Source organism: Thunnus thynnus, chromosome 2, assembly GCF_963924715.1.
Source record: "Thunnus thynnus chromosome 2, fThuThy2.1, whole genome shotgun sequence".
NCBI classification, from domain to species: Eukaryota; Metazoa; Chordata; class Actinopteri; order Scombriformes; family Scombridae; genus Thunnus; species Thunnus thynnus.
Window position 1 is genome coordinate 32,226,282 of NC_089518.1, and position 25,548 is coordinate 32,251,829.

Below are 25,548 nucleotides of genomic sequence, written 5' to 3' on the forward strand. Positions count from 1 at the left end.
CCTATCACAATGTGAACCTGACCACCTCCAAATGTGGTCTGACCAATCCGATTGCATTCTGCAATTACAGCATTTTTCCTTATCCAGATTATGTATCCAAGTACAGATCGCATTTTAATGCCAGGTGTAAAAGGGGTAAAAAAACGCCATTTACACATGGTATTAGCATGTGATATATGGATAATGATTTCTGATCCACATGCTATTTTGCATTTACACTTGGTATTGATAATTGCTCTTATTATCTTGATTGTGCCTGCATTGTGATCGAATATGCTAATTAGTTAAGGGATGCTGGCTGATGAGCTTTTTGCAAGTGAAGGCTTGCTAGCTACTGATACTACTTAGGCAACCTTTGAACTTGCTGGGTGGATGTTTTTTCTTAAGAACGTGACCTAATCGTGATCCAATCACAATGTTCCAGGCACGGCTTTACAGCTTGCATTAACATTTAACGTTTGTCCTTATCTAGATCGGATATCCAGATACAGATCGCATACTAATGCCACATGTAAATGGTTTCTTGGAGATCACATTTCCTAGCTGTACTTTGTTTTGGATTAATCACTCCTCTCAGTCATGGAGGGCAGCTCCAAATGTCAAAAAGTTTCCCCTCTTAACCAAAGAAGGAAATGGCAAAGCAGTATTATTGCTGAGTTTTGCATGGAAATGAGATATTACCAGATATTTCTTTTGGCTCTGTTCTTTTTGAATACATTTTTCTTTTTTATATTACTTTTAAATTCCGTATTACTGCTATTTATTGCAAAACATTGACTTTGTGTCAGTTACGAGCCCTCATAAAGGCTAAAGTGTGGGCAGGGGTTGTGCTAGTGCAACAAATTATCTCAGTGCACATTTTGTCTCTAACAGAGGTTATTAAGTTCATGCACTACTTAAAATGATAATTTGACTATTTTTCCCGGCTTCAGTGACACAAAAAATGTTTGCAGGTTGAAGCTATTCTGAATGGTTGACCTGCCTTTGCTCAGTTCATCGATGGCATGAAAAAAGGTACTAATGTAGAAATAAATTTCAAATAAAGACCCAGAGTTTCCACAGATACCAAAAATAAGCTGAATTTGGGAGAAATGTTTGCACATTGATTGACCTCATCATCATTTCCATTTGACTGTGCAGCCATAAAAATGTTTTTTAGTCTTGGGTTTGAATATTTCACTCAAAGAAAAGAGTTGATACAGAATATTTACTGTCAGAAAGTGTCACATAAGACGGTTTTAACAACCATTAAGCTACTTAAGGGGGAATAAAAAGGGAAAAAATGGATGTTAAGGGTTAAGATGCTTTGTTTTTCTATACTTAATTTCTGCCATAAGAGGTAGGAGTGAGCCTCCAGGTTGTAAGTGTTTCATAATACAAGATTTTAGGTCAAACATAACTTTGATAATTTGAATGTACACCATCAAAAGTTGCACTTTTGATCTGAACAAGAATCATATCACCAAAAGAAAATGACTTCCTGAGTAACCTCTGACCCAACACTAAATTTGTGCTTCAAAGACATGTTAAAACTTTCAACCAAAGTAAAATATGGATAAGGGTTGACTAAGGTAAAAGATGACATAAAAGAAACAGAAAACATCCAAAATGAAAACATCTTTTTATTGTCATACACTTTGTAAAGGATGAGTGCAAATAAAGAGCTCATGATCAAAAAATCTACTCATCAATAAGCCATGGACCATAAGGCATCATTAAATACAAGCTTTTTGGAGCTATCATCTACAATACAAGGACGGAATCAGGAAAAGAAACAACATAGCATCAGTGCTTATGCAATTAGAAGGAAAATGGAGGAAAGGAAATTTAAATGAACAGAAAACAAAAACAACAAAAACACAACACAATTTTCTACATTCAAAAGAAAAAGAGTCAAAAACTTCACAAGGAATATTGATATCACGGCAAGTGACGATAAAACATAGTCTACAATCTGTTATGTACACTTGGCACTAATGTTAGATCTTTGATTGTTGTCCAGTCAGGTTGTAGCCAACTCTAGCATGTGCACAGGTCGTAACTCTTTTTATTTAAATGCTAGTCTATCATTTATATAATCTATAAATATACCGAAACAATCATTCTCTCAAACAAAGCTGTTGAAAAGTTTTGCAAAGCCTAACGTTAAACTTCATTAGGTACTGAGATCAAACTGCTCAATGGACAACAGTTCATCAGAAAAATGCTCACATACTTTTTATATATAGTGTTGAAGGATAATTTTTTTTTTTCATAACAAGAATCAATTGTTGATAGTCCATCTCATGCACTTGAAAGTTGTAAACAGTACAAATATAAATGATCCACTTACAATATTTGAATCCCAGCAATTCCAAAATAGACAGACAGACTCCAAAAAACAGCAGCAGATTGTTTGTATGCATTTTCCAACACTGGCAGATGTGTATATAATGAGGTGGAAAATGGCTATTTAACATGATTGGATTGTCTCTATCTATTCGACGTGGCTAGAGAGAATCAAAAGCAGTGTACAGCTCGAATGACGCCACAGCCTCCAGTTCATCATGATATGACTCTGACTTGCTATATTCTCTAAAACATACATTTAAAATACATTATGATACACAGTATGAAATAGAAAAATGGCCTGGGCTTCAGCATCCTGATATGTCATTTCTGATATGTTAAAGGGAAGGTTTAGCAAGCCAGATCGAAGTTACTTGATTGTTATTTTAATGTGTATGTCACCTATAATCCAAGAAGTCAGTAACTGACAATTACAGTATGTTTGCGTAAATAAAATCATTCAGAATTTAAAAAAAAACAAGATTTTTAGGATTATTTTTAAATGTGCTCCACAGTCACTTTTTCAGCAGTGTTGTAGTCAAAAACCAGGACAGGGCCGAAGCCTCTTCTGTTTAAATATCAGAACTAAAACAAGATCAAAAACCAGATTTAATTTCAAAGAAATCAACACAAGGAAAATCATGCCAATTATCGCAATGGTTATATGGACTATCGGCATTTTCTGTTATCTTTAAGTACCAATGGAGGTGTGTGTAAGTGTGCTGTCACTACTTCACCAGCCAACTATGTGCTCAAATAACAAAGGAACAAACGGGAAAAAACAACACGGCAACACTAAACTGACCAACTGGAAGAATCTTCTTTATTTCTCCAACATGTTTCAGTTCAAGGCCTTCAGCAGGAGGATTTTTAAGTAGCCATTACATTGTGTCGCCCCCGCTTGACAGGTTCTACAGAATTCGTTCTTAATGTGCATTTAACACAAAGCATATTTGTCCTTTGAGTTGTACATATACAGATATTTCTAACAACACACTACCTCTGTATGTGTGCGTACTAAAGCTCATGAAGTTATTTTCCTTCAGGTTCTCTCCATTTCCTGCGCCAATTTTTGTAAAAATAAGCATTTTTTCAATTTGAGTGGGCAATTGTTTGCCTTAAAGTGAGACTATACAACTTTTGAGAGGAGAAATGACACAGTCTTTCTCTTATTTCACAAATGAAAAAGTGAATTTATTAACAATTAAATAAACCATTTCTCAGTTCAATACATTCAGGGGGTTTGCTGCAACAGCCTTACTTGGTCTGGTATGACCATAGCTTACGGTTAGCAAATGTTAGCAAACTTAAGGTAAATGTGTAACTGACATTTTTCTGACTTTGTGACTTCTCCACTTGGGCTACTGTTAGCTTAGCATTTTAGCTACATGCTAAACAGTAGAAATGGTAGAAGCAATATTTAACATTATTCCATTGCTGTCACTTAGTGGTGACTTAGTGTTCAGCAAAAATTGCATAGTCTCTCTTTAATTAACTCCACCTTGAGTGCATCCTCTTCTATCTTTACAATGGACTCTGTATGCAGTTATGCCGTTTCTACAATTCACTCTTGATTCAGTGTGAACACAACTTTACACAGCTGACTTTTAACTTATTTAAGTAACTTATCAATGGTTGACACATTTTTTTAGGTAACTATCAGTGGTTTCAACAAGTAAATCTACTCACAAAAAATTCACTATATTTAAAAGCCGTCGAGATAACACAGATAACACTCGTAATGTGTTGTTTATTATATATACTGGTTCTCCAAAATGCACTAAATAAAACTTTGAAAGGTGCTGGTCACAGTGACTACAACACTGCTTTTAAGCGACTCCAAACACATTTTATTGAGCCCAAAAACATAAATTCAAAGTGTGCTTTGACTTCTTAGAAGATGTGTTGGTATTTTCAGGATCATGTGCTCCCTTTATGCGTCTAACAGTCATATTATTACAGAGCTGGGAATCTTCAGACTTCTTTATCCAGACATCAACTGTATAGACTGAAATCAGTCTGGCCCTCAAACCCCTGGCAAACAGCTCTATGATCCATTTAGGTTTCCATCCATTTTAAGAACGTCTTGTATACTACTCAGGAAAATAATGTCATGTTAATTTCGGTACTGTCACCGAAAAGAGTCTAAAAAGTTAGTGTATTGATTGACTAAAATAACTTAAAAGTACTGCACTCACTATACAGTAGCAAGCTTTAGATTTTATCTTTATCTAGATATATTCTGTATCTATAGCTATTTAAAGTAAAATAATATACATTTATCTGTGGGGGATGGGAGGGGGGCTCAGTGACAGCATTTCTGAAGGGTAATTAGTTCTGCAACAGTAGACGAGATACATTTCAAGTGTCAGCGATTTCACAAAACAGCGTCAAGTGAGGGAGTCCTGGTCTGACCCGCAGCTTTTTTTTTCTGCAAAGGCTGTCATTGTTCAAACGTCTCACTTATGTTCACAGGTAATAATCAAAGCACAAACTGATCAGAGAACAGTCTCCCATCAAAGAACCGTGCCAACTAATCCCCACAAAAACAGGGACGCTGGCTTCTTCACATTCAAATGGTACGGTGTAAATAAGAAAACATTATTCAGTTAAATAAAGCTTTTGAGACAAACATGTACTGGTACAGACATCCACACATGAGAGACCATGAGGTAACATTGACACAATGGTCTACACAGTTGACAGACATAAGGAATGGCAAGACAATGTCATGAAAATATACAGTGTGTGATGTACAACAGTTACATTCATTCAAAATAAAACAAGACATGGGGAAAAAAAATCTACATTTGTTCTCAAACGTGTTTTTTTAAATCCAGGATGACATGATCAATCAAAGGTTACAAGCAAAATACATCCAGGAAATAAATCAAAGATTATGAAGGGAACAGGTCAATAGTAAAAGACAAAAAAAAAAAAAAAGATAAAGTAAAGATATCCAGTATGGTTCAAATCAAACCAAAGAAAATATGAGTCCCAACTGCTTTGAGAAGCTGGACAGTCAACTTATCTGTACACACACATGCCAACATTCCATGAAAATACACACAGCACGGGCAGTTTTCATCACTGGGCTGGCTTTTGGATTCAGTGCATTCTTTAAGGAGGTGGGTTATTTATGTAGCATTATGGCGGCTTTTATATATATATGTGTATATATATATATATATATATATATATATATACATATACATATATATATATATATATATATATATAGTTGCTGATTGTTTGCTGTTTTGTGTCCCTAACTCATTTGACATACTCAGCTGACTTCCAGAAGTGCCCTGGGTGGGAAAGGCGGCGGTTCCGTTTTGGCAACTTTTCCAGTAAATCTACCAGCTTGGAGAAGCTGGGCCGCTCTTCCTGCTTGTGAGCCCAGCAGAGGAGTAGAATGTCCTAGAAAAGACAGCAACACAGAAAAGTTTTAGGAAAGACCAGTGTGATGCATCACTGTTTCATGTATGATACAATCAACTGGTTACCATGTAATTCTATGAGACATTTTGCATTGGTTGCACTTTGTTCTTAAATGCACTTACTTTTAATATCCCTCATATTTAAAACAGCTTTCAGTTCCATTTAGATTATCATACTCACTTGGACACACTCAACACCCTTTCTATTTTAAAGTTTTTAAAGCTTCATCAGACTGGAATAAGTTACCCAATTCACTAAGCTCTATTACTTCTTGAAGACTTCTTTTCTTATTATCCAAAATGTCTTCTTCTCACATTTTAAATTAAGTTTACCTTCATCTTTCATTACTATTTTTGTTCTCATCTATGTCTCATGAAATTTCTATGCATGAGATTTGTTGACAGTAAGAAAAATATAGAAAATCGCCAGCTATATCCTTTAAGAGCCTTACTCAAGGGCACCTCAGTGGTGTAAATGAGGGAGGGTTGTTGTTATTTTATTTTTTTCTGATGACCCCCTCAAAAATGAGATGGCACATCTCAAAAATCTTAATGTAATTAATTATGAGTAAGTATTTAATTTAGTAAGTATTTTGAGTAAGTGGTGGCTAAAACATTTCAAATTGTTTCTTGTTTTTTTTACTTACTGAATGAACTTTCTTCTAAGAAGTTCTAAGAATTTCTTCCTGGGTAACTTTTTAAGATCCATTTTAAGAACACTTGTGTGAATCCAGCCCCAGATTGCTCATCGTCCTTGTTAAGCAGAACCAATTTATCAATCTTTATAGAAATTGCTCAAGCAATATGAGTCTGGACTTCAATGACTGCTTAAATGATGAAAAATCCAAAAAAATATGCAGCAATTTTTTACACAAGTTGGGGGAAAATTGTGAATTATGACCAAAAAATAATAATAATATGAAGAAAAGACCCTTACTGATATCTCCTTCCCCATGCCAGTTTGGGCGAGGTTGGGCTTCATACCACTGCCAATCTGCCATATAATCACCTCTGCTGGCTGACTCTTGTAAGGCCACTCACGTGCGTGTAACTCGTACCAGATGGTGCTGTGAAGACAGAGGAGCAGAGCAGGTCAGTGCTTTGGACTGTCTGGTCAAGAGAATAACACTACTATCTACAGCTACTGTGGGTTCACACTACCAGGGAAGATTTCAACAACCATTAACCATCAAACTCAGTGGATTTAATCAGCATTAAGATTAACATACGGCTGTAGATAATGCTTCTGCTTAGTTGTTATCTGTGCAAAATGTGTATTTTGTGGATGAATTTTGTCTTGAACCTGTAAGTTTAGAAGAGCAATTTCATCCAAGAGCTAAAGAAACAATGCATTTTAATTACTGTTTGTGCAAAATTAGCATACCCCCACCTCTACCCCCTTGTAAAATGGGGTTGTTTTTATGCTGCTCTTGAAAGTCAAGTTTGAGTAGCATAAAAATAGCTCTTTGCCAAGAGTAGGGGGAAAAAAATGACGACTGATTGTTGATGAATATGTAAAACAGCCATGGGGGGTCACCTCTAGGTAACACAAGGGCTAGCAGAGCAGCTGGACATTGTGCGCCAATGCTTCACTCACCCCTTTAGAATAATATAGTGATGAAACCTCCATATGGGGGACCATCTGAAAATGCAATTGTGTTAGGAGTCAACAGAGCAGGGTCCACCCCCACAAATGATTCAGTAATGGCAGTGGAGGAAGAGCAGGAGCCGTGAGTATTTTTAATCAACTTAGGGAAAATTTAAAATTGGACCTAAGAGGAGGAGAGGGATGACACTTTGGTTTGGAGAGCTGAGTGACACCCAGAAAAGCAATCTGTATGTAATAACTGAGGGAGCTGGCAAGACGATCCGGTTCAAAAAGAGTCAAATATCACATATATTTGACAAAGCAGATTTAAGGAAAGCCAGTGACAGTTACATTTTTTGCAGTTTTGCAAAAGGATACTTCAACTGCCTTGATGCAAGAAAGAGAAAGATTCTGTAGTGCCAAGCCTATCCAATCACAGGTAATTACATATAATCTTTATGACTATCGCAACAACAACAACAATAATAATAAGTACTCACAATGTGTCTATACCCCCTTTGGCTGCATGTTATTGATCTGACTCATAACGACCACTGTTCCTTTTTATCTGAGAACTATAAACGAATCCAGCGGCAGATATATGTGTTTTGCTCTAAAGTGCTGCCGCCATTACTGCAGTGGAACTGCACACATTTACACTGACATTATTCAGTAACTAAACACCCTTGTCTGAAATTAATTAGGACGCAGGCTTTGTGAAAAAAATAACATGAATGTAGTGCTTCTGTCAGACCTCCACAGTGCGGATGTTACAGTACTCTGTGGGGGTTACTCATTAAACCCAGCATGACTTGCTAGCTTATGATTTAAATAATCAAATTCCATGATTTTTTTCATTTTAATCAGAATAAAACTATAATTTAAGCTAATAAAAAAAAATCAGAAATACATGATTGAAACATGAAGATTTAATGGAGATTTATGAAAGTTAAATTAATTTCATGGAGCAGAGGTTTATGACTTCTCATTTTTCCAAAGTCTCAGTTTCTTTGTAGAGCAGCTGATAATAACAGCATAGCTCACAACAGAGTAAAGAGCCATCTGTACAAGCGGGACTAAATTTCGACAAAAATTTAAGTTTAGAAGATTATAATCTGTATTTTAATGGCATATGATCACTATATTTTCATCATATAACTGCTTTTACGGGATCTCTTAGACATATTTCTTGGCAAAAGCGTCCAAACAGTGAGATCCTTTTACATAAATTACAAGTTAGTAAGTCATTAAGTTTACAGATTTCTTTTTGTTGTACATTTTACCAGATGAATGTGGCCTTCTTGCACATTAGCATTGTGTTATGAGTCAGGTGTTTTTCTCAAAAGTGTACATGTATCCGTTTGTTTTTTGTGTCTTTGCTATGATGTCAACGCTTAGACTTCCTATTACAAAAATCATTTTGTAAGCAAAGCCCTTCCCACCACTGAGAACCTGCTATCACTGCTCTGAAAGGGAAGAGCTATAATACCATGAGGAAAACAAAGTAATATCTTGAAAAGGCCACCAGGATTAATAATGATCCATAGGACATTCCAGATATTCAGTGGCCTGGAGGTGCTCAAATACGGCCAAGAATTGGGTTTCCTAACACTTTACTGTAAATGTACCTTACTTCAGTACACTAAACAAACCCTCAGGGTATACAAGAGCCAACACACCTGGTCCTAGTTTAGAGCAGAATGTGTCAGCAAACTCGAAGTCAAAAGGACGTCAGTGCAGATGAAAGGCAAGCAAGATGAAGTCATTGAGATCAGAGGGAGTCTAAGGTGTCGTTTTGCCCATATATGTAATGTACTAAATGCAAAATGGCAACTCCATATCAAAGTTTTGGCAGAGGGTTACAAATACTCTTATCAAATTGGTCATCCATTTTCTTCTCATTATCATTTAGTAGTCTGACTACACAGTTAGTGTAGCTGACTGCAAAACAGATTTCAAGTATTTTATTGGGTTGTTTTTTTTTTCATGTGAATGCACCAATGGCAGATTTGCATTTGCCAGTCAGGAGGGAGTGACCACGGCCACTTCCTTAGATCCTCTGTTGGTGAAGGTTGAATTCTTTTAATTGTTCCAAACAAACTGCTGTTGGCCCAAAAAAATAAAATCCATCATCCCCAGTGCAGCCAAGACTTTCACCTGGTTAACACTCCTCCTGACTAATCAATTAACTGACTCCTTTGGCTTCTCACCATTCACAGATTTTCTAACTGCAATTGCAATTGTCCAATCAGTCTAACATTCAAGAATGGTTTGCGTCATTCAATCAACTGGGCTTCCAAACCTTCTCTTTCACCCACATGAGGAAACCAATAGCTAATCACTGTACTCATTATCTGCTCCAATCAGTTTCTCCAGTATCTCGTGGTCTTCCAGCTGGACTGCAGGCAGGTGCACCCCAGTGCAGACAATGGAGCCAGGCAGGGACAGTTGAGTGAGTTTATTGTCAAAAGAGAAGATTCAAAAGCTCAAAAACATGGGTGACAAACAGTCCAAACTGCAGTTGCATTAAGTCCACAGTGAAGTATTGTACAACAATCTGACAAGGAAATAAAGGATCTGGGCTGGTATATGAAGTGAGTGACTGACAAAGGAATGAATTGCGAGTGAGGAGTGGGTGAAGTATGCTAGGTAACTGTAGGACTGATGAGAAGTGGGAACAGGTGTGTAGATGGGGAATGGAGGGAAAGTGTGAGGGCATTTGGTGAACAGCTTGAGGATGGCAGGTCTGGGGAGTTGGAGGAATGTACATGACCTGGGAGAAGTGAGCAGGGGCTGGAAACAGAGGCAGAGACCAAGGCAAAGGGCTGGGCATATGAGAGAGCATGGCTGCAGAGAGGGAGTGAGGAGCAGATTGTGACATGCCTATGCTAAATTGTGCACCATTACCTCTACCAGTATTACCATAATCAAGACTCCTTTCCTTAACCCAGCTTCATTGTTCCTCATGATCAAGTATATGGACTCAAGTGGAGTCTATGGCAAAATCATACTTTTTAAACACGTTTCCAACATATAAATCTATCTCTCATTAACTCACATTAACTGATTATAGGTTGGACATCTAATATCTGACAGTGATAGAAGCAAAATTGGCATTTCAAACTGCAGAGATCATTATATTATCTTCTTTGCACAGTACGCAGTAATAATCTATATCTGTAATTGGATCCGAAAACCTATTAATGGTTGCCTCTTAAACCACATTTTGTCATGTGATTTGGAGTTTTTGGACACTTCTCTGTCAAAATAAATATGAATTTATTGAATTCACATGCACACTTGGGGTTTGTTAACTATCTCTGTCAACAGTGTGCTGCTCAACCAACATCAGGCTCGGGTTATTTTCTGGACAAACAAACAGGAGGGCATGAGGTGAGAGGACACTCACCCAAAAGCAAAGACATCTGACTGTTTGGAGAAGGGAAGCTTGTCCTCCTCTGTGTCCGGAGAGAGCTGCTGAATAATTTCTGGTGCCAGGTGACACAGCCAGCCGTTGGGGATCCTCAGTTTGTCTTCTCTCCGGCTGCAGAGTGAGAAAACAGGGAGATGGAGACTTGTCAGAGCTTATCAATCTGCTGTATCATGCTGCCAAACCATTAAAGACATCACACTGAATTACATTAAACTGTCATTGCAGACCACCATAACAACATAAGTCAGTGATGCTGCTTCTCTATTATTGGCCATGTAAAGTTTGAGGAATTTATTTATTTATTTACAGTTACAGCCAAATTCTGTTACATCTTTTTGGTTTATACAATGAATTTCAGTTTTAAAAAATGCAAGGCATCTGTTTATAATATATTGGGAAATATCACTGTTAATATAATCCTGCTGCTGCTGAAGGACTGCCTGCAGATGTAGAAGTATTCAGACGCCTCACTGTGCTGCTCTCACTAGTCTTTCACTACTTCCATATATTTCTTTAGCCATTTAGCGTGTTTTAGGTTTACAACTCTGCAAACACCAAAAGACAAAAGAGGGTTTAACTTGCCAAATATACACTATTCACTATGCATGCATTTTTGAAGACAGACAGATCTAGTCAACCTAAACCATCTTCCATCTTGGGTGAGTGCTGAACAGCAGTCTGTCACACCCAATCAGTTAAAACATTGCCTTTTTATCAAACATCGCAGTAAAGATCTTCCCCACCCACAACTAAGCTTTATGTACTATATTTAGAAGAAGCTACACAGCTATACAAAAGAATCTGTGACACAATCCCTGCAGATACCAATTTGGGATAACCCATCTATAACAACAGGAGGAAAACCCGTCAGATGGCACCATTTATATGGGGGTAAGATTGATAAAGTAGCTGATCTTTAAAATGATAAAGGGTTTAAATCATATGCAGATATTAACTCAGAAATCTCTCCAAAACAAATACCTTGGTGGAGTTATCTCCAAGTGAGAAGTGCAGTTATTGCTTTTAGGAATAAGAACAACCCAAAGCCTCCCACTGGGACAAATGTTTACTAGCAAGAGATATCTCTTAATTAAAAACAAAAATATCTACAAAGAAGTTATAAACAAAATATCATCTGATTTTACAGCTCTTAAAAAGGGTTTGGGTCATGGATCTATGATGTGATATAACAAATGATGAATGGAATGAGGTTTGGAGAGGTCAGTCTATGAGTCTAAGAATGTCTCACTGAAACTTACTCAACTCAAAACATCACACAGGTATCACTGGACTCCCAATAGGTTGTGGAGGGTGAGGTTAAGGCCAGACAGCACTTGTTGGAAATGCTCGTCTAATAAAGGGTCATATCTACATATGTTATGGGAATGTGTTACTGTTCAAAGCTTTTGGATTTAAGTTTTCCAGGAAATTTCAGCCTGATCCTGTACTTTGTATAATAGGGGTTCTGTCAAGATCGCCTGATAAACAACATAATAAGTGGCTGTCTGTAGCTTTTGCTGTTGCCAAAAAGTTGATTTTTGTAAATGGAGAGACAGCAGTCCTCCACATATTCAAGACTGGACTGATGCACTGTTGAAAACAGCTAAAATTGAAAAAGTAATTTTTACATGAATACAGACTCTCTAGAAAAGTATAACTCAATATGGTCACCCTTCTTAGCAACTATGTCTTGAAGACTACAGATGTAGTAGATACCAAATTAAAGTCATATATGTTAATAAAACATGTAGTTAGACTAATGCACATCTATCCACTTGCTACAGTAAGGTAGTAAGTTTATGACCTGCAGAGACGAACCCCCTATTTATTTTTTTTTCCTAAATTAATTAGATACTTATTATATCTATTTATTTTTTTCTTTTGTTGTTGTTTTTGTTGTTTTGTTTTGTTTGATTGTTTCTGTTGGTGTTGTTTTATGTTTTTCTTGTGTGTGTTACTGCTGTAATTTGCCTGCTAGTTCGTTCACTGGCTCTTTGGAATTGTCTGACTGGTTATCTGTATAAGATCTGAACTATTGCTATGCTGTCTGATTTTCATTTATATTAGTTAATAAAAATTCATTTTAAAAAAGTAAATCATGTACGTTACACTAATAGTACAGGCTAAATATTGCATATAAAAGCAGGGACTTTGAGTTACATTGCAAGACTTGTGTTTGTGATACATTTTATCTTTCTCTCATTACCCCTAATCCATGTTGTTTTCTGTCAAAAGGAGGATATCACTAAGTTCCCCCTGCTGTTGCTCTGTTTGTTTTGAAGAGCAACTGGGAGAATAGGAGCCAGTAACAACCCATGAGTATAGCAAAAATGCATCTGAACAGAAAAGCTGACAAAAGATTAAATCTGTGTGGTTAAAATAGTGGATCACAGGTAGATTTGTAAAGGCTTACAGTATAAAGTAACACAGCAGATATTCTGTGAAATCTGATGCTATAAATAGTGAAGAACTAATATAATAGTGACTTAGTGTTGTTAAAACATGTAAAAATAAAGCTGTGAAAGAATATAATGTCTTCTTATAAATATGTGGAGTATTTACCTAACCTACATCCACTTCATGTTTTGTTGTCCCTGCATCATGTGTGTCAATATTGTTATAATAATGTCCATCTGTCTCAAAGGCAAATCCCACATGCTAAAAAAAAAGTGATCCTGTCTCTGATGTGTATTGAACATAATTACCTGCCAGCCTGCAGAACCCCAGATATGGTGAAGAGTCCAAAATCGGTGATGACGACTTTGCCGTTGTCATAAAAAACATTCTTGGACTTCATGTCTTTGTGTAAGATCCCCTTAGCGTGGAGGTAGCCCATCCCCTGAGGACAGAGAAAGGTGTGACTTTTGCTGTAAAATGATTGTGTACCACAGAGGTGTTCTAGGGAATCAGCGCTGAGTTGTTTTACCTTGACCATCTCTTGTGCGATCTGTCGGGTCTTGTTAACATCCAGCACAACCTTAGCATCCCGCACCACAGAATAAAGTGTCCTGCCTTTACACAAGCTGAGAGACGGATAAAGACAAATGAGGGATTAGAAGATGAAAGAATTATCATGGCTTAACAATTATTTGATTAAATCTAGATTGTTTGATCAACATTAAAAGACAGCCAAAGCAGAAGTGAGGTTCCATGTCTCTTTATGACCAAAGCCAGCTGACAAAATAACTGTGATGATCATATTTCATCTTTTCTTACTTCATCATCATCTCTCATGGAAACTATATTGACCATTTTCACAGCTTGTTAATTTAATTTGAACCAAAGTTTGGCAAACCTCTAATTAATCTCACTGGTCTGCCTTTGCACTCTTGTTCCAAACTGGTCCATTTCTGAAATGCTTTGCTCATCAACGTGCAGGTGTTTACCACAAATACAAAGAAAATAACAGTGATGTTTGGAACACAAAACCACAACAGGCATTAGTTAAAAAATTAGCACACTTCCTCCACAACCCTCCTAGGATCATGTGGCATCAAGTTGGGCTTGAATGTTTCACAAATCTGTGAGATATTTTATCTCTTCTGTTTTCTTAGTAATATTGAATTCACTCCATGTCAGCAGAATGGGAAGCACTGTGGATAAAATACACATGATAAATGAAAATGTAGCTTAAAATAGCCATTTTAACCATGTTAACGAAATAAACTAGGTATATAATTTAAGGCATGACTTCCAGTGATGGCAGCTTTGCAGACATTTTGGCTCCATGTTGGTGACACTTTTGTAGTTTTTTTGCTAAGTGGTCAGAAATTTCTACTATATTCTACACTTTTACATACTGCTTACATGTTAATAGTCTGCACAACAGAGTTTAAACACAGGACAACTGCACACGATTCACAGTTCAGCTGGAACCAGTCTAAGACTAACTTGTTCAGGTGGACTTCAGGTGGTTTCTTCCCCCGCCCTTGAGAACCAAATATAACCAAATTTTTGAGCCCCCACATGGCAGCATTCAGTGATTTAGCTTTTCAAATACTACTATTTTCAGATACAAAAGATGTCCTTTATCTTCTCAGTTCACACACCTTGCTCCACTTGTTTCATGTAACGACTCGCATCTTTTTATGTTTGAATTGTTTCTGCTACTTTTAACCGAAACATTGGATGACTCTTCAGTTCACTGCAGTTACTGCAGTTTGAAATGTTGTTAGAGCATCAAATGTCATCATTCTGAGCTGAAACATGTGCCCACACAGTGTCTGGGTGAAGCTGTTACACTGCAGTTCGTGGAGGTGGTGTCACATTTCTGGAGGGGTGCCATCACAACGGCGTATTAATAGGCAGCTCTACAACCACCCCCTGCCTCACACCTGAAGCCCTCAACCCCGACTGTGCCACACAGGTGACCAACAAAGGACCTGAAGCCAAAAGTTCATGCATATTCATTCTTAACAGCAACTTGACAGCTGCATTTTTAATAGCTCTCTCCCTCGGGCTCCTTTCAACAGGTTTCATGACAACAATTACCGCTATACCTCAGTCAATCAGGATGTGTATATGCCATACTCAGGAAAAAGGGGCAGCTTTTTATGGAACGCAGCTGATGTAAAGGTAATGAAGCCACCTCGACACTCTGAAAGTCACCTCCGGAGTCGGAGTAATTATGCCATATCCATAGATAAATAACCCAGCATCACAGATGACCCTGTGTTCTGTATGCTTGACAAAATCGATGCACAGTCACTCATGACAAATAGAACAATCGAAGAAAAAAGAAACAATCGATATTTATGTTTCCACTAATGCAGCCTGAAAACCCTCATCCTTAATAAACCAATGAACTTCAATTATATTTTACATGTTTGTCATGTTGCACTGTGTGGTAAAGACCTCTCAGCGTATGATCAAGATTTCATGTTTTACTTGCTTGTTTTTTTAAGAACTGCGTAATGTGAGAGGCAGAATATTTGTGGAGAACAAAGCCACCTGTTGCACTGACATTTGCTATTATTTTCAGCAATCAGCAGTGAGGATTTCTGAGAAGCAGCCAGCTCATCTGTCAGTTCCCAACAACAATTTTAACTGGCATAAACTGCAATCACGCATCTCAATCAATCAGTCAATCAGCTATTTTAAAACCACACTGAATGTGATGAGAATGGAGTCAAGTTATTACAATTAGCTTTCCTGAAGAATTTTAAATTCCTCTCTTTCCTCTCTTTTTTATCTTTCTTTTTTAAAAGAGAATGAAAGAAAAACAAGAGAAGAAACAAAAGTTTTTTTGTGAGACTTCTTTCTTCATTGTTCACAGCCTGTGTAGATGACAATTTCTTTTTGAACATTATTAGCTGTGCCAATTAATTGTTATGGTCTTTACCAAGCCTTGTGTTCCTTGAAACAACTGAGAAAAATACTTTCTGCAAAAAAAAATGTTAACACTAATCCATGAAATTATTACAGTTCTTCATTATGGATGATAGCTCTGTACAAGACTATAGTCGAGTCTCCGGGAAACGTAGCCGGTGAACAAACATTCAAGTTCTCTCACTTCATATTATCTCCTGTTGGACTGTAGTCAAGACAAATACAACAGAGCTGCGAGGTGTGGGTGGTTCATCCATTCAACCACAGCGGCAGCCTGTTCTAATCATAACCTCTGCATGCTTCATTGTCAGCCACTTAAAAACCAATTGTCCCAGAGGGGGGCAGAACTGTGGCTGATCTAAAATGAGTCCCATGGGAGAAGGACCGCCGGCTTTGGAGGCCATTCAGATGTCAAACAGCTGCCTAACCACTGAGCGACCACTCAGGGTGCAGAAGCAGAAAACATCACAGACTCCAGAGCTGTAAATGTGAACTTTCAGGAGGAACAAATGAGGAACAAATATTAGTCACAGTACATATAGTGCAGTGCAGACCAGTATTCCCATGAAAGAATACTGGGAGTTTACATGGGGTTTTTTATACTGTATATATTTTCAAGATTACAATGTTGTTTCTGCACACTTATATTTATTTAGATACACTATTAACTACAAATACCTTGCAACTGTATTTACTATACTATACTTATGTAAACCTTTATTAATTTGCATTATATCCACACTTACACTGTAAAAAAGTTCAAACAGTTTTTTGTCCACCAATTATTAATCACAGGAATAGCATCAAACCAATAGCAGGATGTGAATAGTATGCGCATGTGCATCCTTGTACACATTTACAAACAAAAATGGGACCCAAGCGTAAAACATGGCTTTAAAGCACTACTAGTGGTTAAAAACTCCACAAGGTACATTTAATCTTGTGACAACACAACAAGTTCAATCTACAACACCTGCGAGTTTGGTTTTCCCCAGCTTTCTGTAAAATATGGCCTGTTACATCTTTATCCTTACCTTGTGATGATGGCCAGATGTGGTGGACTCATGCAGGCCCCCATAAACAACACCACATTCTCATGGCGAGTGTTGCGGTAGGCCATCACCTCACGCTTGAAGGCCTTGAGCTGGTCCTCGTTGTCACGCTCGATGTCGATCAAGCGGATGGCCACCTCGCCGTGCCAGCGTCCGTGGAAAACCTTGCCGAAGCGTCCTTTACCGATCATCTCCCCGATTTCCAACTGCTCAAACGGGATGTCCCACTCCTGCAGGAAGATGCTGGTCTGGCTGGCCTTGCGCGGGAAGTTGCGAGCCGAGAGAAGTGACAGGTTCATCTCCTCAAACTCGTCACCGGAGTCCTCGTCATTGCCGTCCTCGTTCTGCAATAAGGCAAAAACTGAACTGATGTAACTGTTCTTCGGTGGCTATTAGGGGTATAACACAAAGCTAGCATCTGTATCTGCATCTGTTCATGACACAAAAGTACCTGTATTCAGATTTATACAGGAAGTTGCTTGAATTGTGTAGTCTGCTTCATTTTCTTTATTAAATTGTTTTGATAATGTCATTTATACTCATACATATATAGATAAGTTTAGCTGCCAACAAAGTAAACAAACATATTAACCATGTACCTGCATCAATTAAATAATAGCGTAGGATTTGTATTTGAACCACACCTTCAAAAAATAAAAAAAGCCTAAACTGAGTCTAATTAGAAGCTGTATAAGTGTCAGTGGCCCAGATGGAAATCAATAGTAAAAATCGAAAGAGGAAGTCAGTGGAATACGCATTGGGCCATACTGCATGGTTTTCTTTAAAAACCTGAGGTTGTGTATGTGACTGGAGGAGGCCCAGATGATGTAAAGTCGGTCTGACATGTCTATTGAAAAAAAAAAATTGTACTGACAAAAATCTGACAAGCTCCCTTGTCCCGTTTGCATTCATTTTTGAGATGGTCCCTTCAGCTCCTCAGTTTCTTGACTTCTGTCAAGTCACGAAAGGTGCCAGACTTCAATATAGCATCACGGGGAAAAGATAACACCACATCAGTCAAGCTTTATTCCACATTGCACAACTTATCTGGTGAAAAGCGACGAAGCAGGTACTGAGTATTGAACTCAAATATACCTCTGTGTTTTTAGTCGCTTGTTTTTGTATTTTGGCACATCTGCATCAGGAAAAAACTGTTTTTGCTACTAGTAGCTCCTGTTCACACTGTGCAGACAACAACCACCTGGATTAAAGAAGAAAATGCCTGAATTTCATGTTTATGAGAGACGGCATAAGGAAACACCTTTTTATATGAATTATAAACAGATTTATGGACATTTGAGCTCCTGACACCACTATAAAGAGTGAATTTGCTGATTGTAGCAAAGTGTGCAGCTGACTTATGATGCTTAGGAGAGGCTTTGTTACGTTTGTGGGAAACTGTGTCAGGCAGACAGGTCTGGTATGTTAATGCAAAAAAATGTATTCATTTACACCCCTAGCTTTAGGCCTGTTTTTCACAGATTTGCACATTTGCAACTGTGGTGATTAAAGATGTCTATATACCGCACAAAGAGGTGGTAAAATATTCTACCAAGATGTCAAATGCTTCTGACAAATGCCATTCAGCAGCTGGAGGACTACAATCTGCATAAACCTCCTCTAAATGACATTAAGAGGGAGTTTCAGAGGTTAATGCAATTACAGGAGTTATTTATCTGTTAACTGTAATGCCTTTTTTTTTGTCATATTATTTTTATGGTCATTTCTGACCCCAAGGTTGCATAGCAGTAAATATAAAGAAAAAATGTCTTCATACTCATCCCAAGGTAAATTTGAGTTATTAGGTATTGAGGTAAAGCATTTGAAGTTATTAATAAATATGTAATCACTAAACCCAACTTACACATACATACAGTATATAAAATAGTGTATAATTTTTCTCAGGCTGTGTGCATTTGAAATATTGACTGCTGTTTAGGTCATTACCAATAAAAAATAAAGAGTTATGAAAAAGGAAAACAGCCAGAGGGGAAACTGGGCTGATTTATTCTAATTTGATTTTAAATATAATGTACCGCAGGAGTGAAAATGACCTATTTAAAGATGCCTGCTGGAATATTATTCAAGGCAATCTGCATCACATTTTCTCAAAATATATCATTGTTACAGGAACAGCGATGATGATCAGTGAAGCTACGTCTTTCCCTTCTTGCTGCTTTTGACGCATAACTTACCTGGAGGCTCCTCAGAGAGCTGAGCCAAATTATAGTAAATGAGAGAACAACGGAAATGACTGTGACAAGTGAAGGTGAGAGTTGTAGTTTGTCTGCATTGGCTTTCGAGAGTAATCTCACAGTGATATTACTGACAAAAGTTGCATCTCTTGCAGTCAAAAGCAACACAGAGGTCACATTTAGAGGAAGGGAAACAAGAGGATTGACTCACATCTGATGTAGGTTCAACTTCGATTTGAAGCAAAGGGTTTCCCTCATTCCTGAAAGCAAAAATAAATCAATGTACATAGAAAGTCAGCGAGAAAACACTAAGTAAAGTAGGTCTTCTGTCACTCATATAACTGATGCATCTTTTTTTCTCTTCATTCATTTGGTTTTTAAATGTTTAAATGTTTGTTTTATCGTTTGTTGATACCTTTTTTTCTCCTTCTTCTTTAGCAGTATATATATTACTCAATCAGGATGTACACTCAATTGTTTCTGAAAAATCGCAAAATTTTTCTCGCAGAGGTCACACTGGAAATAATCCCCAGACCACAGGCTCTGACAGATCACCTGCAGCGGTCCGCAGGCAGCAAAAGCACATCCTTATCAAGACTATTTGACAGATAAATGAATAAAATGTGAACATGATGAAATGTAAGAAAGGGCCCTTCTAATTACTGGCGACATTTTCTTACCGTAATTTTTAATTTCACAGTCATTTTATGAACTTCCAAGTGCATTTTCGCCCTCAGCCCCTATTAATTTCTGACCCCGGCATGTACACTGTCACCTACACCGTGGGTGCCAGTGGCACGAAACAAATGAACCCACTTCTCCTCTTCAACCCATCCTCCTCCGTCCAACTATAACTGGCTGTGTAGCATCAGCCACTAACCTCTCACAAGCTCTCCGTGGTATATTAACAGTGGTTTGCGAAGCAATTCTAGACTCTGGGCAAAGACCACAGATGAGGCAGCTTATAAAATAATATGTGATTCCTGTGGCGCCAAGGGTCCCTACCACCGGTTCGATCTCTGCTCTAATGAGGGAATCCTGCCGGGTGTTGGGGTCTGAGACTGGCCCTCATTAACCCTGGGATGAGGCCATTAAGAGAAATCTACCAGCTGCCACTGCAAGAGCATACAAAGATGTGGGAAAGGAGGTACAATAGCATTAATTAAATCAGAAGAATATGGGTTTCATAACCGCACTGATGTATTCACTTTCGTCAAAAAGCGGAAAAAGAGTGAGACTATGAGAGAAGACGAAACAGTGAAATGTTGAAATTTGTCCTTCTTGTATGTTTTCACCTCTTTTTGCAGATTGCATGATATTAACAATCTGGATATCCTATCTGGATAAGAAAAAAAACGCATGTTAATACAAGGTACAAATGAACGCAGAACACATTGTGATCAGATCTCAGTCAGATGTAAATACAATCCATACAATGTAACCACATTCACTGAGAAAGTTGAATGTTTGCCTGACTCTGCCTCATCCTGTTAGCTCAAACAAACCCTGAAAAATATAAAAGTAGTAGCAGCAGCTAACAAGTCTTCTCACACTAAAAAGTGATTTCATAATGAATGATGCCCATCCGTGGTATCGCTTTCCTTGAACTTCTTAACTGTTTGTTAAAAAGTCCACCAATCCAGTCACAACACAGGCAAGATTTAGCAGATGAGAAAATTCTCAGATATTCCTCAGAGGATTTATTAAAGTACCTAACTTTCCAGTCTGAAGTACACCTGTAAAAGATCCCTAAACATCAAGAGATTCAGTGATCTGAAGAAACTTGCACAGGACAAGTGAGCCCAAGGGATGATTTTACTTTTCTTTTTAACTCAGAGGGGAGTCTCTTTAATCAAACTGTTCTGGGCATTTTGATCCTTCCTGGAAGCAGCTATATTTAACTAAGAAACACATCTGCATTACATTTAATTCATACCAATAAGATTGGACTTTAGCCTGAAGAATAAACATTTTAAGATAGCGTCTTTTATGCTAGCCTCAACCTGACACTGTATTAGCTCAGTTTCTTTCATCGCTCACTCTGAAAAGCAAATGTGTAGATAGATAGATAAGGAAAGATAAGGATAAGTTCAAATAAGATAAAACTTTATTTTGTATGTTGTATACAACATCATATCTGTAGCATTGATAATCAAACTGAATTACCATTTATTTTCACTTCATTCATTTAGCCTGACATCTTATTCATGTTATCTGATTTCTATTTATGATACATCGCTCACTATTTCTATCCATAGTGAGTGACGTATCCATCTCACTCCTAATTTTCAGTCAGCACAGACATATGCAGCTAAAAGGACTTGGGAAATAGATGCCTGTGGGTAAAATCTTGGTCTCCACCAAAATTCTTCTGTCTGGGCCCCCCAATAAATATGAAAATGTTCTCTTCTTGGTCGACATCAAAACTTTCTGATATGTTCATATAGACAAATCCTTATTATATTCCAGTGCAAATAACATAAATCCCTGTCTTGTCTTTACTGAACTTCCTCCTCAGGAGATCACCTGACTCAGCCCCAGTGTGTACTTAGAGGCCAGATTTCTGCCTATCTTGGTCTGATCATCTGGGTTCATTATTCATGCATTTGTCACACCTTGTGCCACACTGGCAGTAAAGCTTTACTGCTTAATGGCTGAATACAATCTGAACATACAGCAAATAGTAACCTCATAATCTTTAGTTTACATCATAATGGTTATGGTAATGAATGTAGCACTAAACCTCAGACAATGCCATTCTATTCAAATACATGCGGAGCTTGCTGTGATGTATGCATACCATTATCTGTAGTCCTATATTTTCTTCTGATTCTTATTATTTCGAGGCATCGCTTTCCATCTTTTATCTTAAAGCTAACAGCTGCTACAGAGCTGTGGCATGAAGACATCAATTACAGCTTTTTTTTTTAAAAATCCAAATAGAAAATGCACAGCCCTATGTCCTATACCTTCATTTAAAAAACAGTTTACCTCCCTCCATTGTGGACCTTTTCAAGATCTTGTTGATGTTTTGAAAATACAATTAGCTGTGGCATTATTTGCTATTGATCAATCCATTAAAATCTATGGGTACGGCCCATATTTCATCACAATTGACCATCCGTCTATAGATGGAGACTCTCTTGCCCGGTTTCTTGTGATAGATTGAGATCCTAATCTAATTAACATCTGGGTCGAAAGGCATCTCATCCCTCCTCCTCCTCTTCCGGTTGTTTTCCTGTGACCACTGGCTTCCTCAAAGAGCCAGTGGAAATCCAGTTGGCATCCCAAGTGTAGCGTGAAGTAAAGGCCATGCTAACATTAGTCTCTGAGTATTCATCATGTCAGCCCTCACATTGAAATTGTCACCCAAATATCTGTGCTCCAATAAGTTTGACTTGGCCTCTGACCGGCAGCCGCAGAGAGGAGGAGACGAGGGAGCAGATGAAAGGAAGATAACTGAGAGGAAAGATGGAGCTGATGAACATCAGAAGTACTTACTTTACTTAATTGCTTTAAAGGTACTCGTATGTTTTTACTAAATTACTCCTGGAATAGCTTCTACTCACCCTGGTTCAGACAGGACAGGATGCAGGATGACCTGTGGTGCTCTGCTGGGAGGAGCCTCTGGGGCAACATCTGGGGAATTAGTCACAAAATATCAAACCGACAAATTAGACAGAGTTGTATTCAATTTTAAATTTTTAAAGCACTTATTGCTTTCCATGTTTTAGAAACAGAGTGGAAGAAACCAGCTATATGCAGGATAGATGTTTCTTAAGCTGGATTTACAGTTGTGTGTTAAGGGGTGACGGCTGTAGACTACGTCATACTGTAACTGAGGTGTGTGCCCTCCGAAATGTAACCACTAAGATACGCTCTGCGGGCTGCAAAACTGTGATTGGTCTGCTTGTGCAGCTTTGTTTTCTCCTAAATATTGTTGTTGTTTACTGAAAATTCCACATTTTAGTCATGGACCTTCAACAAATTCACCTTATAGCAAATATGTGATGAATCTGACGCCTGATATAACAAATACAAATGTTCCATTTTCAATAAACCTTGTGATGACAGTGTGCTGAAATTGCATCATTTAACAAAAAACTGCAGAAAAGAAAATGTCAACTGTATGACAGAGATGACAATATTCTCTTGACAGTATTCAATGGTTGTTTTTTTGTGCTTCCCAAGGACTCACAACACTACTGAATGTTCCCTTTTAAAAAATACTATTCGATTCTTTATTTAATTTAGAAAAAGTACAACATACAGGTACAGATGGAGCATTCGACAGTGCTCCTTGGGAGCAGAAATCACCTACAGTTTTTTGGACTCGGCACCAGGACCAGAAAGATGTGCATGTTTTCTGCACACCGATTGCTTGTATATTTTTCTTGACATACTGTCACTGGAAATCAATCACTTTAGAAAATGTCACCATGGTGGGAATGGGGTTTGACGGATAGGAATAGGAACAGTAATAGGTGGTGTGGAGAGATGTTCATATACAGTAATGTGATGTCACTTTTCTGCCCCTTCATATTTCAAAAAGCAAAACAAATTTCAAAAAAGGATGCGTATAAATAATAGAGAATGTTATTTCATTGAAAGAAAGGGAGGAACAAGTTTAATTCTTTGGAAACACATGTCTTCATCATTTAAGATGGTGTACGGTCAGCTGTTGCATTGTGTCTACCTCTGAGAGACATCAGAGCATTCACTCACTGTCACGCTTGCCGCCTGTGTTGGCACACTCTGACAATTTGTGACACAAAGTGGGAGCCACAAAAAACATTCCCTTTGTGGTATGGTGCATTAGTAGCTGGCACCGCTCACAGCAAGAAGGACCTGGTTTTGTTTTCCAACCGTTTTCTATGCGGAGCCTGCATGGGTGTTTGCATGGATTTACTCCAAAGAACTGCAAGCCAGGAAGATTGGAGGCTCTAAATTGCCCAGTGGTGTGAATCTGAGCCAGTTAGTCTGTCTGTGATCCCTGTGACAGACTGACAACTTTGCAGGGTATTCCTATTTTCTGCCAAAAATGATTGTCCAGATAGCTCAATACACGTCTTGTGACACCAAAAATGAGCACTTGTGTAAAGACAGCGAATGAACATGTTTTAAATCATGCTGTAATTGCCTGTAGGATGCTTATGTCGTTGTTTTTGTTGTTGTTTTTTTGTTTTCTAGCAGCATTTACAGTAAATTTGAAATGATTCACATGCAGCATTAGTTCCATTTACAGCATAATGGTTTTAGATTAGTATTAGATGTGACTAACAGTAAACGGTAATGTTTGACCATGTTGTTTTGCAGCTCATTAAGGTACCTGATGAAATGTAGCTGGCAACAATAATCAGAACTTGGATACCGTTGTATCCTGTATATTTATGCATTTCCAAAAACCTGTCTCCCCAGATCTCAATTATACCTCATCCTTTTTCCTCACACCACTACATGTTGCCTTGGCTGTAATGACTTGCCAAATACACAAAGACTGTGGGCTTTCCATTGTGGGCAAAAGCAAAAGGTCTGGGAATCAATGAATCATTAGGAGGTCCAAATGACTGAAGCAATGAGGGGTGTTGGTGGCTGAGAGTTTAAAGAAGGCCAAGATGAGGAGAAGAAAATCATCACTGACATCAAAAGAGCTCTCCTTCTCCTCACTCATTCTGGGCTGGTTGCAGTGCATTATAGGTAGGGGTAATGATCAAGTATGAGGCACTTACCTGGGAAGATGAACTGTTGTTTGTATTTGAAATAACTGGAGGCTGCAGAAAGAGACAAAAAGACAATCAGAGGCTGTGTGAAGCTGCCAATCTTATTTATTGGTTCAGTATTCAAACCCAAATTAGTTCATAGAAAACCATTTTTCTTCACTGAGCAAATGTAAAGCTAACACAAAGGTATTTCTCTCTGCTAATTAATTTTCAACTCTTTGAACCCAAAGCTTTTATGCTCCCTTTATTTACAGGCTTTAAGCAGAGTCACTACATACAGGCATACCTTATATATATTGCTTTCAGAATAAGTTGAGCTTCTCATAAATGTGTACACATTTGCAACTGAACCATTTTTCTCATAATTTGTACCAAAGTGCCCCACCCTTTTTGGAAAATGTCTAAAAGTTAACCATTATATACCTGCAAATTACGTAGAAAATTTCCAAGAAATGACTATAAAA

At 37.9% G+C, this 25,548-nt stretch overlaps 1 protein-coding gene across 1 annotated transcript in view; it reads right to left on the reverse strand.

Annotated features, from left to right (window-relative positions):
- Positions 1-1,641: 1,641 nt before the first annotated feature.
- Positions 1,642-25,548, reverse strand: part of ksr2 (kinase suppressor of ras 2) — a 107,375-nt gene continuing 83,468 nt past the window's right edge. The window contains exons 13-21 of the mRNA XM_067570388.1: positions 25,094-25,135; positions 22,934-23,003; positions 19,576-19,624; positions 17,152-17,513; positions 13,716-13,812; positions 13,495-13,628; positions 10,766-10,900; positions 6,706-6,835; positions 1,642-5,748 (exon numbers count right to left, since the gene is read on the reverse strand). Of these exons, the coding sequence (XP_067426489.1) occupies positions 5,602-5,748; positions 6,706-6,835; positions 10,766-10,900; positions 13,495-13,628; positions 13,716-13,812; positions 17,152-17,513; positions 19,576-19,624; positions 22,934-23,003; positions 25,094-25,135 (1,166 nt within the window). The 3' untranslated portion in view covers positions 1,642-5,601. The remainder of the gene's footprint in view (positions 5,749-6,705; positions 6,836-10,765; positions 10,901-13,494; positions 13,629-13,715; positions 13,813-17,151; positions 17,514-19,575; positions 19,625-22,933; positions 23,004-25,093; positions 25,136-25,548) is intronic.